Genomic DNA, 17,389 nt, shown 5'->3' on the forward strand with positions numbered 1-17,389 from the left:
TTAAAGTGCAAAGAAACAGGTTACTATTTTGACTTGGGAGCACCCTATGGCCTTGCTGGGAGAAAGACCAGGGACAGGCTTCTTGTGTGCACTGTGATGTGCATGCCCAGTATCAGGACTGAAGTCAGTCCCTTGTTCAGCTGCCTACCACCTCCTGGAGCCTCACTTTGCATGTCCCATCTCTCCTCAGTTCTGAGGTTCCACTGTTGATAACAGCAATGGCTGCAAAAGATTCTGAGTAGAAAGGCGAGAGATGGGGAGGCTTCCTGGTGTCCTGAAGAGAGGTCATGCTGAAGACTTCATTTTAAGAGAGAAGAACTAAGAACCAGGCTTGGTGGCCTGTGCCTGTAATCCCAGTGACTGGAGGCTGAGGTGGGAGGATGACAAGTTCAAGTCCAGCTTCACCACTCTGTGGTGCATTAGGAAGCTTCCCGCCTCCCCCACCACTTCCCCCCTTACCATTCTACTTAGAATCTTTGGCAGCCATTATTGTGATTGACAGTGGAACTGCAGAGCCAAGGAGATGGGATATGCAAATTGAGGTCCCAAGAGGTGATGAGCAACTGAGCAGGGGACTGACACAGCTCCTGACATGGGAAATGACTGACCACAGCTCCTGACATGGGAAATGCACACTTTAGAGGAAAAAAAAAATCAAGACCTGGGAAGGAGATAACTTAGTGGTAGAGTGGTTAAACATGTGTGTAAGGCCTGGGGTTGACTTCCCTGTGTGTGTGTGTGTGTGTGTGTGTGTGTGTGTGAGAGAGAGAGAGAGAGAGAGAGAGAGAGAGAGAGAGAGAGAGAACAATGCACAAGGCACAGTCACTAAAAGGGCTGGGGAGAAAAGTTTGTTGAGAGAAATGGCTACAGAGTAAGCATGACAAACTATCAGATAGGCAGAACACTGGGGTTCAGGTCCCAGTATCTGCTCTTAACTTGGTTACAAACTGAAGGATCTCATGACTCGGATCAGGAGCAATGGAACGGGTCCCCTTCCTTAGTTATTTAAGGACCTAGGAATTTCTGTCTACTCACTGTGCCTAGGATGCAAACTAGATTATGCCAGCAGGAGAAAAAGGCAACAGCGTATACTTGGTACACAGTAGGGCTCCATAATCCATGTACAAATGATGATCTGGGCACGGTGTCTCGTACCTTATAAGCACCCAGGAGTGGACCAGAACTGGAAGCTAGCTTGGGCTACATAGTGATTCTAGGGTAACCTGAGCTACAGAGTAAGACCCTGTCTCAACCCCAAAGATGGGTAGCAAAGCTAAGGTTAAATGGAACTGTTCCAAGGACAGTATAGAAAAGAGAATAAACTTAGACAACGTTGAATGGTCTGACTGATACAACCCTTTGGCTGACAGGGCTACAGTGTGTTGGTGTTTGTGAGTGGTGAAGGCGGCCGTCCAGGCTAAGCTTTACTGAGCTCTGAGTATGTTCCAGACGTTGTATTGAGTGCCTTTGTTGCTGACTATGAAGTATGGTTCAACGTATTCTCTGTTAGAGACTATCTACAACTCCTTCAACTCTTGCCTTTCAGGGCTAGAAAGTTGGCTGAGGGGTTAAGAGTACTGGCTGTTCTTGCAGAGGACTTAAGTTTGAGTCTCAGCACCAACATTCACCACTGCTTATATCTTCAGCTCTAATGGATCGAACACCCCCCCCACACACACACACAAATAAACCTTTATGCTTTTTTTTTCAAGACTGGACCTCTCTGTGTAGCCCTAGGTGCCCTGGAACTCACTCTGTAGTCCAGGCTGGCCTCAAACTCATAGAGATCCACCCGCCTCTGTCTCCCAAGTGCTGAGATTAAAGGCATGTGCCACCACCACCTGGCTTAAAAATAAATCTTGTAAAAAAGACACATCTTAAAAACAACTCTCACCTTGCCTACGTTACCTCTCGTCACACCCCTCTCCTCTTCCCCCATGTCTGCTGTGCCCTTCCTCTACCTCGTACTGTCCACGGTTTCTTCATCACGCTATGCGTAACAGGGCTCTAAATTAGTCATCAGAACCAGAAGCTGGGGGCTGGTTTCGGGTCTGCCCCGTACCAGCTGTGTAACATCCGTTACTATCATGTCTGGGCATGTCGCCTCCTGAGAGAATTCTTACGAGAACACTCACCAAGGGCTGAGCGAGTGGCTTTCAGCCTGTGCCCTAAATGTCCTTATCAGAAAGTCCCAGACAAGAAACCAGTGTCAGGCAGAGAGCAGATGAGCCTCAGGAAGACCTGACCTAGATGCAATCCATGTCCAGAAGGGCAGGCACAGCGAGCGTGGGTGCTATTACTGCTTCCGTTGTTTCGAAAGAATAAGATAATCATTTTCTTTGCTTTACTTTCACGGTTAGCTACCTTTATATTTATTCACCCTTTTTAATGCTGGGGTTATAAAAAACACATCACCGTGCCTCACTTTTTTGTGGGTGCTGGGAAATCTTAACTCAGGTCCACATGCTTGCACAGTAACCGTTTACCAGAAAACCTGCTTTTTGATTGGCTCTCACACGCATACGAGACTGTCTGGACTAAAGTTTTGATAAAGTGCCAAGTTTTTTCTTTATGAGCATACCTGGATAGGACAGGAGTCCAGCAAAACAGGTTGCAGATTGGAGGCTAACGATGAACTCTGTGGGATACGCGTGTGCCCTGCACTTGATGAATGTTTCGAGAACGTCACAGGGCCAGCAGCCAGCAGGTCTGCTGTACTGGGTGGCTGAGGGGTGTGATGGGATGCTGAGATCTGTATGAAATGTGCTGTGTGAGTTATGATTTGGGCAGGAACCAGGATTGTTCTTCCAATCAACAAAGTCACATCACAGGCAAAGTCAAGACGAAATACAACGCAACAACATTTGATACCTGCAAAGAGGAAATGGGACTTCACACAGCCAGCAGCAAGGGTGGGGATCTCATTGCTTCTAAATGAGGCAAATGCTCAAGATATAAACGGTGGAACTCGAGCAGCTTACATTCCAGGCAGAGAGGCCATCTGGGGTAACAGTCCTTCCTTTGGAGTATCACCCACCTGCTCCTCCCTGTCAGCGCCACAGCCTGCTCTGGCTGGTTCCAGCCACCAGGGCTCTTCTGTCATCCTGGCCTGAGGGAGATCCCAGAGAATGGGAGGGTGCAGATGGGACAAAGGTTCGGAGATTGGAGCTGGTCAGTGGCTCTGGCAGTGGCAGGAAGGCTGCTTCTCTGACAATATCACTACAGAGCTAGGGTTAGGACAGAAGAGGCCCAGACAGTGGGATTGCCTGGTAGGTGTCTGTTCAGGGTTAGCTCAGAGGCTGACTAGAGGACTCTCTGGTAGACATCACAGAAGATACACAGACCCCAGGACAGCAGACTGTCTGGCAGCATCCCTGAGAGGGTTGAGCGGACCGCTCCTCTGATGGTCCAAGCTCTTGCTTGCCTCGTCTATTCTCTAGCTGAGTACATGGTGCTCTGGGCCTTGGCTGCCCTATCTGTCAAACAGTAGAACAGTAATACAATCTAGTGCAGTGTATGATTCAGCAAGACAATAAAAACGTGCTGTGTGCCACTGCTAGCCATCAGCAACTCAGATCCACAAGGGTGAAGGAGTGCAGAGGGGACAGCAAAGGCTGTGAGTGGCTCAAGAGTCTTCTGAGACCCCAACTGCTTGTGGGCAACCAGTTCAGCAACAACTGTTCCTGGGACTGTCTTTTGGAGTGGAGATAGAGACAGACGCAGGGCCGGTGATGCCTCCACACCATTAGAATAGAGAGCTTGAGCACACAGCCAGCTTAAACAAAGGACGCGCTCAAGCAGGCTGCACAGGGGCAGAGAGGCCAGAAGATGAACCTGGGGAGCCCTCATGGGAGAGTTCTGGGGAGCATGGTGGTTTGTTTAGAAGGGAAAATGCATTTCAGATACAGGGCAATAGAAGGGTCAGGTTGTGGTGGTACCAGTGTCCGGCATAGAACGAGCAGTATGTACCAGGAGGGCTGGAGCTGCTGAAAGTTCAGTTACCCTAATCGGATGAGCTTTTTTTATCCCGTGGGCATTAATCTTTTGGAAGAGTTGTAGGCTCATGAGTTACATGGCTGCCTGTCAGGGACCAGAGCCACCCTTCCCTGTTCCCCAGACCCAGGAGCCCAGGCACTCTTCTCAAGAGAAGGCAGGGACCATTATCCTGCCCACTCTTAGCATCACATTTGGTGGTGGTCAAAGGGCAGATGGGAGAGAGGGGAAGGGGGAGGTAGCAATGCCGTAGGCTTTCAGTGGCAGGTGCCCGTGCTACCCCGGGGCTCCTTATTACCTGGAAGGTCCCCTCCTCAGAAGGCTGCAGGGATTCCCATTCAGGAGAGTCCATGAACTGGTATGGGAAGATGTAGTGTAGAAACTGCCCATCCTGGCTCACTCGAACCCTGACAAAAGGAGAGAAGAGACTGAATGGAAAAGGACAACGGCTGATCTGTGCTGAGGCCACCTATTGCCGAGTCACTGAAACTCTCCAGCAGAAATGCTCGGCTAAAGTGCAGGGAGCCAGCGCAGCTATGGCCCCATTAAAGATGGAGACAAAGCTCGCACAGCCCTCATCACATTCACGATTTTCTATTCCACGGTGCAGAATGAGAGTCCTGGGGAGGGGAGCGGGTACTAAGAACACTTGGGGGTCTATCGGCATGGGTTATGTGTATATGAGTCTAACATGGCAGATCATGTGTGTATGAGCTCATGGGTGGCCACTCAACATGTGGGAAGCTATGGCAGGGGGATTGCCATGATTGTGAAGCCAGCCTGGCCTACATAAGCGCCAGAGCAGAAAGGACTAGAGTGAGACCCTGTATCACCACTACCACCCCAATACTCCCTGCACCCCACAGACCCAACACACACCCCAAAGAAGGAGGAGGAGAAAAGGAAGGGATAAAAAGAGGAAAATAGAAAGGAAAGAAGGAAGTAAAACCTCCTGAAAACTCCCTCAGGCATGAGCTTTATCTCAAAGCAATTAAAAACATCTCTGCAGGTGAGTCGTGGACATTATTAATTTTAAAATCTCCCCAATAATTCCACTCTGTATCCAGGATGCAAACCACAGTGCTGGGTTCTGCTGTACACTAGTGACATGTGGCTGTTTCAATTGAGATTTACACTCATTAAAATTAAATAAAGTTCATGTCAGTCCAGTTACTCAGTCACATTAATCACACCCCAAGCACGTGTGCTCTGTGGCTGCCATAGTGCATAGCATGGATGTAGAATGTCTCTGATGCCATGAGAGGTGCTGCCCTGCCTTTCCCCTTCCTGGCAGGGGGCAGTGCTCAGGATGACTCATGCTTGCAAGAGAAAAAAGAGGGCTTGAGAGGAAGGCAAATGGACGCTTCGAATGTGCCTGCCCGTTTCGTCATCATGGTGAGGTAGGGTAGACTGTTTTCTTTCTTTCTTTATTTCACTACCATGAAAACAGATGGTCAGGAAAACTTCATGGTGAACTTAAGGTCACATGGCTAGCAGGCAAACAGATTCTATGTTCTCTCACCATGATGTCCCATTATGGGAGTTTGGAATGATGAACTGGCTGGTTTTGTGTGTCAACTTGACACAAGCTGAAGTTATCACAAAGGAGCCTTAGTTGAGGAAATGCCTCCATGAGACCCAGCTGTAAGGCATTTCTCAATTAGTGATCAAGGGCAGGGGAGCAGACCATGGTGGGTGGTGCCATCCCTGGGCTGGAGGTCCTGGGTTCTATAAGAGAGCAAGCTGAGCAAGGCAGGGGAAGCAAGCCAGGAAGTAACATCCCTCCATGGCCTCTGCATCAGCTCCTGCTTCTTGTCCTGCTTGAGTTCCAGTCCTGACTTCCTTTGGTAACGAACAGCAGTGTGGAAGTGTAAGCTGAGTAAACCCTTTCCTCCCCAACTTGCTTCTTAGTCATGATGTTTGTGCAGGAATAGAAACCCTGACACAGACAGGTAAGTAAGTAGTGGTGGACACTTCCAACATCACCACTCTTCTACCTTCACCAAACACAGGGACAACGGGATCCTAAACTCCTCAGACACTGATGCTTCTGACACGCACACGTCCCCAATGCCGCTCCAACGTCATCGAGACTTAAGAACTGGAGTTGAGTTACTGTGACTTGTGACTCGTGCCTTGGGCAGAGACACAGTGGTTAAACTAACACATCCTGTGTTCAAGAACTAAAACCTTGTCTCTCAAATAGTGAAACCCCGACTTTGCACAGGGATGTGCCCCAACTGGCCACGGGAGAATCTAAATCATACAGAAAGCCAAAAGACATGATCTTATCTTATTCCAGCCTGAGGCCGAGGTGCACGCCTTTCTTTAAGTTTGAAAAAAAAAAATCCTTTTCTTTTCTTAAAGGACCCAACTCACATCAGCTAGATAGAGTGGGTTTCTGTAGCTGAGACCAGGAATCCTAATTAATTTAAAAAGTTTTATGAATATGATTAGTCTACACTACCAACCCGTTAAACAACTGCTCTGGCCTTTGCCATGAGCACAGGCTTGCTTTACATCTCAGGGTAAGCAACCTCACTAATGCTGTTTGCTGGATCTTATTATGGCCAGCACCCACCCTGGTACTTTGTCCCTGCAGGGAAGGGGCCTGCATTCTGTGCGGGTCTGGTACGGTACCTGGCACACCAACCTGCATAAAGTGAGTGATTTCTGGATGTTGTGTAACATCTAGACAGTGTGGGTCTTTTCCTCCATTCCCCAGAAACCTCAGGTTTTCACATCCACCTCTTTTAAAGCAGGTTCTGTCAGGCAAAGAAGGAAACAAGTGCGCCTTTGTGGCACACATGCTCACCTGGAGGGAGCTGCCTTTCTATTACGTCTGCAGCTTCTCTCACTAACCCACTATTCACAGAACCTCCCGTGTTCCTGAAGACTGAGGGCCACAGAGGTGGGTATACTCTGAGCCTTGCCTTTGAGCGGAGTGGAAGACTCCAGCAGGTAAAACCCTGGCTGCAGGTCAGTGTGCTGAGTACTGGGGTGGAGTGGGCTCACAGGAGAGGGGGTGGAAGAGCCTGGTCCTTTTAGGGAACAGACTTCTCAAGATGACATTCCGTCTGAGTTTTGAAGACTAAACGGGCTACGATGAGCAGGTGAGGGTAGCGATGGGCAGAGATCTGGGAAGTTTAATGAGAGAGCCTGTTCTCAAATACCTTCTGCTCCTCTTCCTCCAAGCCACAGGAGTTCTAACTGGATGTGTGGCTGCACAGCTAAAGGCTATGCCTTCTTCATTGCCCTGCTAGGTTCGGCCAAGGGGTTAAGTTCTGGCCAATGGGATATTCGTATCCTTGAGTCTCCCCTGAATGAATGCCTGGATAGAGCATGTACATCACTGACTATTAAGACTATTCCTAGTCATTAAGTAATTACCTAATAGATGATCACCTAGAGAGGAAAGGTCTCAAACCACGGGAAGAACAGAGCTGGCCTCTGATGGCAGAAACACTCACTACAAGACCAGGAAATATATACAGACAGCCCGGATGATGCAAGAGAAAATAAAGGGCCACATTCCCCACCCTCAGGGCCTTCACACATGCTGTCTTTGGTTAGACCAGCTTCTCCCAGGGCTGGGCTGACTCCTTGCAGGAGTGTCTGACCTCCCAGAAAACGAAGATCTATAACTTAAAAATGTGCTCTCGTTACACTTACTATTTCTCCTTGGCAACACTGGCTCCATGATTAATCACTGTGGCACATAATTATTATTGGCTTAAGCTCCAAGTGGTCAAGACAATGCTTGTCACATCTAACACTGGATCCCTAGTCTTAGTCTTTTTTGGGGGGGGGGTTGGGTTGGGGAGGTCAAGATTTTATTGTCTTCACAACAAAATCAGCTTAGAACTGGGTCATTTGGCCATTTCTCTTCTTGTCGCCTCCCAGTTCAAAATGCTTGCATCTCTTAATAGCTAGCATCCTCTTAGATCTGCAGTTGGGCTCGACGCACTCCGGTCTCAGCACAAGTCTAGTTTTAGACTTTTTGTGGAAAATGGGCTTAGTCTGCCTACCATAGTCACTCTGTCTCCTGTCATAATGCCACTCTCCCTGGGCAGACAGAGAACCCTTGCCCTTCTTGTACTTTGTCACCTTGTGGGGTTGTGCTTCTCACATGTCTTGCAGAATGTCTAGTGGGTCTTAGGGACATTCACCATGTTTGCAGGATTGCTATCAGCTTAGAAAGAAAGAGGATAGAGCAGCAACAGAAGTTTATAGGCTGCCTCAGTGCTCTTAAAAAACATCCAAAGAAGGCAGGGAAAATAGAAGGGAGGGGGGAGGGAAGAAAAGAAGAAAGAAACAATGAATGGACGAACAAAGAGCAAAGATGTATGTGTATTTGTGTGTTATCTGTGTCTGTCTCTGTGTCTGTCTGTCTGTCTGTCTGTCTGTCTCTCTCTCTCTCTCTCTCTGTGTGTGTGTGTGTGTGTGTGTGTGTGTGTGTGTGTGTGTGTGTGAAGAAAAAGCATCTCTAAGGAAAGAAGACACCAGGACATATATCATTTCTCCTCCCATCTACTCAGGTAAAGAAGTTGGTTCTCAAAGCATACTGCCAAGGCGTGACACTGTCTAATGTCTGAGCAGGCTGAAAGGCACACCAAAATGGATTTTAGCTGGTGTGCTGTATCCTTTATCTCTGGTGTCCTCCTCGGTCACATCAGGTCATCTCCTTGCACTGTCATAGCTTAGACAGTTGCCTATTCTGGAGGGCTGTGCATGTGGGGTCTGGTGTACTGCATCCTCTATGAAACCAAGAGTGAACATAGTTCATCAGGGGGACAGGCTTTGAGGAAGTCACAGTGTTCTCTGAGTACTGCAAGGGTTGGCTGCCCTTGTCAAAACCAAACAGCAAAGCCTCTGGGGTTTGAGCAGAAGGTTCCAGGGACACACCCCTAGGGCAGGGTGGACTCTACAAGAGCCAGCACTTCCTGGCACAAAAGGAGTTTCTTCTGTACCTAGAGGCATTGAGTATCACTCTAACCCAGATGCCATGATTCTCTCTGAAAACCAAAGCCCAGTCATAGATGGGAGGCCCTCCCTCTTGTCCACTCATCAAAGCTGACGGGATGGCACTGAAAGGCAACAAGCCAGAAAGAACAGCAACAGAGCCCCTACCCAGGCCTTGAAAGTCAAGGGGAAACCTGATGGCCTGGTTCTAATTCTTGATATTTAGTGTACTAGGAAAAGCTATGTGGAAAGACAAGCCTTGTTTTCCCCTTCTCGGGGACTCAGTCTTATACAAGCTCACAGTAAATGTGTTACAAGACACAGAGCCATATCAGAACTGTATGCTTCTGCCGAATGAACACCATACACAGGAGAGGCCAGTCTCTGCGAGCCTCAGTCCCCTGCCCTCAACATGAAGAGCAAACCGCATGCCTCCCATGTCTTATAAGCATGGAGCTAAGTACTGAACACCTAATAACAACCATGGTGCAGTCAGCCATCTTAATTCATTTCTCTCCCCATCTCTCCTTCCTTCCCTTCATTCCCTTCCTTCCTTTTCCTCTTCCCTTTGCCTTTTCACTCTTTCCTCCTTTCCTTCTTCCCCTCCTCTCATCTATCCCTTTCCCCGCCCGTCCTTTCTTGCAACCAGAATGTCTTTTTTCGCCTCATGCTTGATCTCCAGCAAGGTGATAGAGGGGACTGTCAACCGTCAGGTGCTATGAGGCAACGTTTCAAAGGATGCACTGATGTCAACAAAGCAAGGGACGCAGAGCCCACGGGGGTTTCTCATTGAACATCCAACAGCCACTGTTGCCAATGTCCTGCTCTCCCTCTCCCTCTCCCTCTGAGGTACATGTCTCCACCACAGCAAATCCCCAGTGAGACATCTGTAGGTTTTACTACTCTTCTGCCACAATGGGGCCCTCAGGTTACAGCAGAGCCTCTCAGTGGAACAGTGGGCCTGGGAACACAGGTGGGGCTAGTGCCTCTGCAGCTGTCAGTACCTGGGCTACACTCCAGAGCTTATACAGGATGTCTCGACACAACAAGGTGTTTCCCGGATGCCCTGGCAGGGAACAGAGGCCGCTGGAAATATTGTTCTTTGTTTGTTTGTTTATTTCCTGCACACAGTGGGCACTTAGCAAGTGTTAAACGCATATGAAGGGGCAAATTGATCTTACTGAAATGGTCACTCTTCTAATGCTCACAGAGATTGCCGCACTTTAGGCGTGACACATGGGGGTGGGGGTGGGGGTGCTGTATCCATTTTGGGTCTGGCCTCACCAACCCTTCCAGTGGCAAGTAAACACAGCCACCCTTGGTCGTGTAGAAGTTGCCTCACGATTCTAGCTTCCTCTTGGAAAGTGTCAAGAAAGAGGAAGCAAAGTCACTCCTGGGGGGGAAAAAAAAATCTATCTGGGTTTGTTTGACTTTCCATATCTGTCCCTTGATGAACGGGGACACGAAATGGAAGGGGACACTAGGGAACAGGAAGTGTGGGCGGGGGGAATTCCAGGCATGGACAACACAGAATAGCTTACCGGCCTGAGAGGAGCAGGGACAGGCGGTTGATGGGTGTCTCACCCTCCACAGCGTAGGTCTGCTCTGTGGCCAGTGTCAAGACCTGCTCATGGCAACAGTGGACAATTTCCTTGTAGGCCTGCAGGGGTACCTGCAGGGGCAGGCACAGTGTCTTGTAGAGGAGGTCGAACTCCTCCGGGAGGGTATTCACCCGAACGCGATATACCAGGTGCGCCATCTGAAGCAGGCAAGCCACTGTCAGGAGGACGTTCCAAAGGACGATGTCTAGCCCACAAGCATCAAGCCAGCCCCACAGCACGAGGCAGAGGTAGCCTGGGCCCAGGATGCCGAAAAGGTAGAAGCATCCGTATACTCCACTGCCTGCCATAAAGCCCATAAGCAAGAAGCAGTTGGCCAGGTGGTAGACAGCCCCCTCCACATCCGGTTTCCAGCCACTGCACACAGGCCGCTGCCAGAGGAGCTGAGCCACCGTGCTGCCATTGGCACTCATCTTGGGGGCTCTCGGGGCCTTTGCAGGCTCTGATATGGTCTCCACAAAGGAAACTGGGGTAAAAAAAAAATCAGTTAATCTGTATTCCCAAGTGGCTTCTCACCACCTTTGCTGGCAGGAATGCTTCCGGTGGCTCTGAGAAAAAATGCCAGGACATAGTACACTTCATGGAAGCTTGAAAACCTAAGTTTGCTGTTTGGAATTTTCTTTTCCTTCTTCCTTCCTCTCTCTTTCTCAGCAAAGCTCTTGTTCCCCCCGTAGTGCTCTGGTAAATGTCTTTGGCTCCGGCTTTCTTAGGATACTCTTCATAGTTAGTTCTTAGCAAAAAGCATACAATGTCCTGAGAGAAGGTAGGAACTGGACACCACGAACTTCAGCAACATAGGGCGAAGCAGCCACATCCTGCTCTCCGTCGTCCCGGGCAGAGTGGGGAGTGGAGAGCCAGCAGGAGAGGCACACTTGTGTTCCATTTGGAATGCATGATCTCTTGGCACCGGAAGAAAGGGTGACCCCAGAGGGATACCATGTTTGGAATTGGAATCCAAGAGGTGCTGGCAGTGAAAGAAAACAGGCCAGGCAAACAGGCAGGCTGGCACAGCACTTAGCATACCTCCAGGGGACAAGATAAGACCCAGGGTCAACAGAGGCAGGCAGGGAGGGTCAGAGGGAAAAAGCGAGTAGGGAATTTAGGTCCGTGGAGTAGTCGGGACACAGTGCAGATGTCCTGTCGGGAGGATTTGGGGATTTGTGGGAGGTAGAAGGACAGTCCAGAGTGGGGATGCCTGGGACTATTAACAGAAATGGCACTGGCGGGGAGAACCGGAAAGCCCCGTGAAAGGTTTAAGAGACTCAGCAAACATCATTGTGCGGTAATTTGACATTTGTTCAACAAAAGCAGCTGAGTAAAGCAGCCCCTTCAACTCTGAGTTGACACTCAGATGTCTGCACAAAGTAATAGTCAAGGTAACACATGACCTAAGTCACCGTCCCATCTACATACCAATAACCTCAAGTTAGAATGACTGCCTAGGAAATAAATACTCTTGGTACTCTGGACCTCAACTGAGCAGTGTACACGCACATTCTCAATCATCACTGCTCTCCTAGAGCTGAGGAAAATGGAGCCTCCGAGAGGTAACATGTTCCAACGTGGAGCAAGCAGCAAAGCCAGGACTTGAACCTGAGACCGTCAAACAAAATACTCCTAAGTGAAGTTCCCAGTAAGCAGAAATGCCGAAACTAGATCCATGACTCCACAATCCTAAGATGTCTGATGACTTTCAAGGACATCTAAATGAACCTGGGGGACCAGTTTTGGACTGCTGAGAAGTAAATAGGACTGTGCGAACATTAAAGCCAAGAGACCGCATCTGGCTTCTGGAGGACTTGCTGGGTCTCCATCCTGGCTGCTTTGGTCAGGGGCACCGTCGCCCTAACTCCACAAAGCTTCCCTGAATTGAGTAACTTAACACTGAGGAGAAGTGGGAAGTTAAAGGTGGTGCTGAAGCTTCCAACTCAACACTCAGTGTACACTGTGACCTGAATGCCACTTTATAAGGGAGAGACTACAAACGACAACGGCAACAAATTACCAAATTAAGTTTAAAGAACGGTGTGACCCAGGAAGAAGGGTGGTGTGGGGAAGGCACGGGGAGGCTGCGGTGGAAGGGGGAGCAGACTCTCTCAGGGTGAGCAGGGAGAAGCATAGTTACAGTAGTCAGACATTCTTGCCCTGCTAAGGGAAGACGTTGTAAATTTTTAATTGGAATCGATTGATCTGCAGATGGCTTCATACTTCCCTGTCTCTGGGGAGAGGTACAGAAAGGGCTGGGGGCATTTGGAGAACAAAGCAACACAAGACTCTCACAGCAGGCTTTCGGTGTCAGATGCCTTTCTGGAATTTTCTTTGGGTTTGTTGATTGATTGATTGCCTGGGTTCAGTTCAGCCCATGCTCACCTGGAAACTCACCAGGCAGTCCAGGCTGGCCTGGAATTCTTGGGAATCCTCCTGCCTGGCCTCCCCGGTGCTGGGGTTATACGTGTGACTGTGACGTCATGTGTTCAGTAGAGGGTGGGGCTATGCTGCTTTTGCTGTCTGCCTGCTTCCCAAGCAACTTGCCCACTTCAGCTAGCAGCTGCTGTTTGTGTAGGCAACATGGCTCCCTGCCAGAGGTTGGAGTCCCTGCCAGCTGTCAATGGGCAGGCACAGAGAAGCAACCAAGGCTCTGAGATAGAGTTTCAAAGCATGTCAGCAAGACAGTCCAAGACTGCCCATAGGCTTGGCCCTGACCCTTTAAAGAGACAGGCGGGTCAACTGCTTGATCGTCTACTGTCCCTGTCCAACCACCTGAGACGAACTGAGCGGAGAGAACTAACACTTACCAAACAGTTAACAAGAGAACACGATAGATAGTATTCTATCATCTAAGTTTTTGACAGGGTCTTACTGTATATCCACCACCCCCAACCCCCTTTTTAATAGAAGAAAAAGGCTTAGAGTAGCTAAGGAACTTGTCTTAACTCACAGAAGTAATATATGAATGGTGACTAAAGCCCAGTCTGTGTGAGTCTAACTGTAAATTCCCGCTACACCAGGAGTTTGGGTGTTGCCCAGCACCTACATACATGTATTGTAACAGAGGGCCTAACTATGTTGCAGGAGTCGGTGTAAGACTGATGCCCATGGGTCGGCAGGTGACAATAACAGGAAATGATGTGTTTTTATTTAAAAAGTCACTTGATAGAGATAAGAGAATAAATATGTTGTGTGTGTTGAGATAGTATGTCCTTATGAGGAAACCACAGACATGCCAGCATGCGCACGGTGGAAAGAAACAGAAGTAACGCCATTTGGTAATTTAAGTCAGTAAGTATTTATTTAGACAAACTGAGGTAGTAAGAGAGGTCACAAAGATGAAATGGGGAAAAAAATCCCCTCCAGGGTAGTTTTGATCTAGAGGGAAGACTAACCTGGGAAAACCCAGAAATGTCATAAAAGGTGGCCACAGGGACAAAGGAAAATCTCTGAAGGGGATGCTAAGAAGAAAGAGAAAAATAAGAAAACAGCAGGGGGCTGGGGGGTGATTTAAGGAGGACTAAAATTTGCTCAGGTGCTCTCCGCTGGGCACGCCAAGAACAGGGTACAGATGTGTGGGCAAGCCCAGAACAGAAGATGTGCACATGGACATAAGGTAGCCCTCGACCTTCCAGACAGCTGGGCAACAATGCAATACTTGCAGGTTCAGTCAGGAGACGCCATGCCAAGGGTGAGAAGGACAAGGACAAACATCAGCAGCTTAGATTGTTCAAAGCCGGCCTTGGCCATGGTCATAGATGTGACACCTCCCGTCTCCCGACTCCAGGCTGGAGACTGAGAGACATATCTGTGTTGCTTATGGCCCTGCAGTTGGCTGTCCTGCTTCTTGGGGCTGAATATGTCCTGACTGGGGTCCTCTACAGCAGTGGTTCTCAACCTTCCTAACACTGGGACCCTTCACTACCACACCTCATGCTGTGGTGACCCCCAAGCATAAAATTATTTTGTTGCTTCTTCGTAACTGTAATTTTGCGACTGTTGTGAATCATAATGTAAACATCTGTGTTTTCTGATGGCCTTGGATGACCCCTGTGAAAGGGTCCTGTGACCCCCAAAAGGTTCGGGACCCACAGGTGGGGAGAACTGCTGGTCCACAGGCTCTCTTCAGGAGACAGCTTCCTGAACACTGGCTGACTGTCGGATTCTACAAAACAGGACACGGCGTTCTCATCCTCTACCCAGTTTTCTCTTCGACGTTTGAGTCAACTCTGAGAGGAACTGATCTTATTCCCTCGATGTGGCCACTCAGGATGGCTAGGGTGAGATGGAGTACTGGTTTCTCACTCAGTATCCATTTACCCCTTCCTCCTGTGAAACACAATTTCAGTTCTGTCTGAAGATCTGACAAGACTTGGAAGGATCAGGCCCTGCTCAAACCATTTAGCCTTAGGTGCACCACTGACAACCATTGTTTTTGTAAAAATACACACAGCATTGCTCAATCAGACTGAAAAGGGGGATTTGGAAATTCCACACCTGAGGAAAGGTTTCTGCCTCTTCTCCCGGTCTTGAAGAAGAAGGTACACACTTGGTTTCACTGGTCTTAGAAAACTCTAGGACAATAAACCTGGGTGCTGGATGGCCCCAGCACCTCTGGTAGATACAACTGTAGGTGGAGTTGCTTCAACTCCGGCCTCTCACAACTGTGCTCATTCTTCTTGATGGGAGGTTTTCTATACTTGCTGTTTAACTCACTAAACTTGACGAAAGATGAAACTCTGTGGGTTTTATCTTTTTACATTTTTTAAAAGACAATATCTCATTGTAGCACTGGGCACTGGCTGGCCTGGAATTCACTATGTAGCACAGGCTAGCTTTGAACTTATGGAGATCCACTTGCCTCTGCCCCGAGTGCTGGGATTTAAGAGATGTGCCTTCTTAGAGGTCGGACATGGTCTGGCTTGAACTTGCACAGGCCTTGTACATGCTGTCAGTCTGAGTTCATGCATGCATAGGCTCTGCTGTGTATGGAAAACCCAACTGATATCTGCTAGGAGAGGGGAAAATCAGTTTTCTTCAATGGAGTGACACTGGGTATATCAGCCACACTGTAGAGTAAGCAGGCCTTATGATCAGGAATAGTTGGTCAACACAAATTGGAACCCATGTTTTAAGTGTGTGTTTGATTTTTTTTTTTAAGAGAATAGGAAAGAAAGTGGGGATAAGAGAGAAGGTGGGGAGGAAAAAAGTATGATCAAAATATATCATATGAAAAAAATTTGGGCTGGAGAGATGGCTCAGCCATTAAAGGCTAGGCTCACAACCAAAAATATAAAAAAAAGCATCAGAGAAAAAAATTTAAGGTATGTGCCACTACACTTGGGTGGTGTGTGTGTGTGTGTGTGTGTGTGTGTGTGTAGTATGTGTGTGTATAATATATTCATTCATGCGGATGTAGAGGTTAGAGGTCAATGGTGTACTCCCCCCCCCCTTTTTTTAGACTGGGTCTCTCAGTGAACCCAGAGCTCAGAATGGCTGGTTAGCAAGCTCGAGCCCTGGAGAGCTGCCTGTTTCACACCTGGCTTTCATATGGGGTAGAGATGGGAACTCAAGTCCTCATGTTTGTGAAGCAGGCACTTCATCAATGAGCCATGTCCAGAGCTTTAGCTTTTAGTAGCTAAATAAAGAACTGGTGGGCAGAGTTACATGAGAACTCTTGTGGGAAGCACCTTGAATACCCATCGCAATATCAAATTCAGATTTAATTTCTGATTATACTTCTGTACTCATTAGATGTTCTTTATGAGCAGAGGGCTCATCTTACAAATCTTCGTACACTGAGCACACCACAGTTCAGTGTGCCCTTACTTGGCTTCTCTGTCTGGTGAGCAGGCTGTATATATGATGTGTGCTGGTAAGTTGTCCTGTGTTGTTTGTGCTTTGGGAAGCTGGCCCTAGAAATGCCGTTGCCCACTACCCTCCCCTACCCACCCCTGCCCCATGCACACACTTTAGACCAGTGTTTTCCAACCTTCCTAACGCCGTGACCCTTTAATACAGCTCCTCATGCTGTGGTGGCTCCTGACCATGAAACTATTTTCACTGCTACTTCATAACTGTAATCTTGCTATTGTTATGAACAGTAATGTATATTTGTTTTCTGATGGTCTAGACCTGTGAAAGGGCCGTTCTAGACCTCCATGCGTTGCGACCCCCAGGTTGAGAACCACAGCATTGAACCCACATGTTTATATCAAGTGTCCTCCAAAAATCCATCCTGGGTCAGGCTGGACTCCTGGCTCAGAAACAAGGGAAGGGAAAAGGCAAACAGACAAGGGCATCTAAAATACCATGCCCTTAAGAAATGCTTGAGCAGAACTAGTTCCAATAGAGATGACTATTGTTTCCCCGTAATATAAAAACACCTGTGTTGGAAATGGGGCGTTGGAAGGACCCTCTCAATCACAAACTCCAGCTGCCTTGGCCTCCCCAGCAGCTTCTGCTGGATCACTGTAAGCAGCTCATTCAGGACCTTATCTTTCTGTGGTCATTTGCTCCTTTACAAAGGAGACTCTGCTCTTTCCAGACTCTGAAACAGCTGGCTGCCTGAATAGGGCTTCCTTGTTCATTTCTGCTAGATGCTAGATGTTTTGAGCACCTACTTCGATGGTATTTTGCTATTTGTTCTCTGACCTTTCTTTACTATATATTTAATGAATTCACTCATTCATGCCTGAAAGCATAGCTATAAACCAGAGAGCATCCTTTGGTCTAACAGAGCAAGCAGTATGTCAGATCTCATCAGTCAACATTCAGAGCTCTTCTTACAGATCAGCCTTCACTAGATATGTATTGAATGAACACAC

The 17,389-nt window shown here is 48.3% G+C and overlaps 1 protein-coding gene and 1 pseudogene across 11 annotated transcripts in view; both read right to left on the reverse strand.

Annotated features, from left to right (window-relative positions):
- The window catches only part of Popdc2 (popeye domain cAMP effector 2), a 37,657-nt gene extending 26,235 nt beyond the window's left edge, over positions 1 to 11,422 (reverse strand). For 5 of the 11 annotated variants that reach the window (XR_015632813.1, XM_087576613.1, XM_087576611.1 and 2 more), the window contains exons 1-2: positions 10,497 to 11,422; positions 4,292 to 4,400 (exon numbers count right to left, since the gene is read on the reverse strand). Coding sequence is in view for 7 of the 11 variants with exons in the window: in XM_087576613.1 (XP_087432739.1) it covers positions 4,292 to 4,400; positions 10,497 to 10,987 (600 nt within the window). In the remaining 4 variants the exon portion in view is untranslated. Of the gene's footprint in view, positions 1 to 1,894; positions 1,995 to 2,581; positions 2,872 to 4,291; positions 4,401 to 10,496 lie in introns of those variants that run through there. The other 6 variants (XR_015632816.1, XR_015632814.1, XR_015632815.1 and 3 more) reach the window with 3 other exon arrangements.
- LOC148002613 (large ribosomal subunit protein eL42-like) lies at positions 7,817 to 8,241 on the reverse strand (annotated as a pseudogene).
- Positions 11,423 to 17,389: the final 5,967 nt, after the last annotated feature.

This window comes from Rattus norvegicus, chromosome 11, assembly GCF_021556685.1.
Source record: "Rattus norvegicus strain SHRSP/BbbUtx chromosome 11, alternate assembly SHRSP_T2T, whole genome shotgun sequence".
Lineage (NCBI taxonomy): Eukaryota > Metazoa > Chordata > Mammalia > Rodentia > Muridae > Rattus > Rattus norvegicus.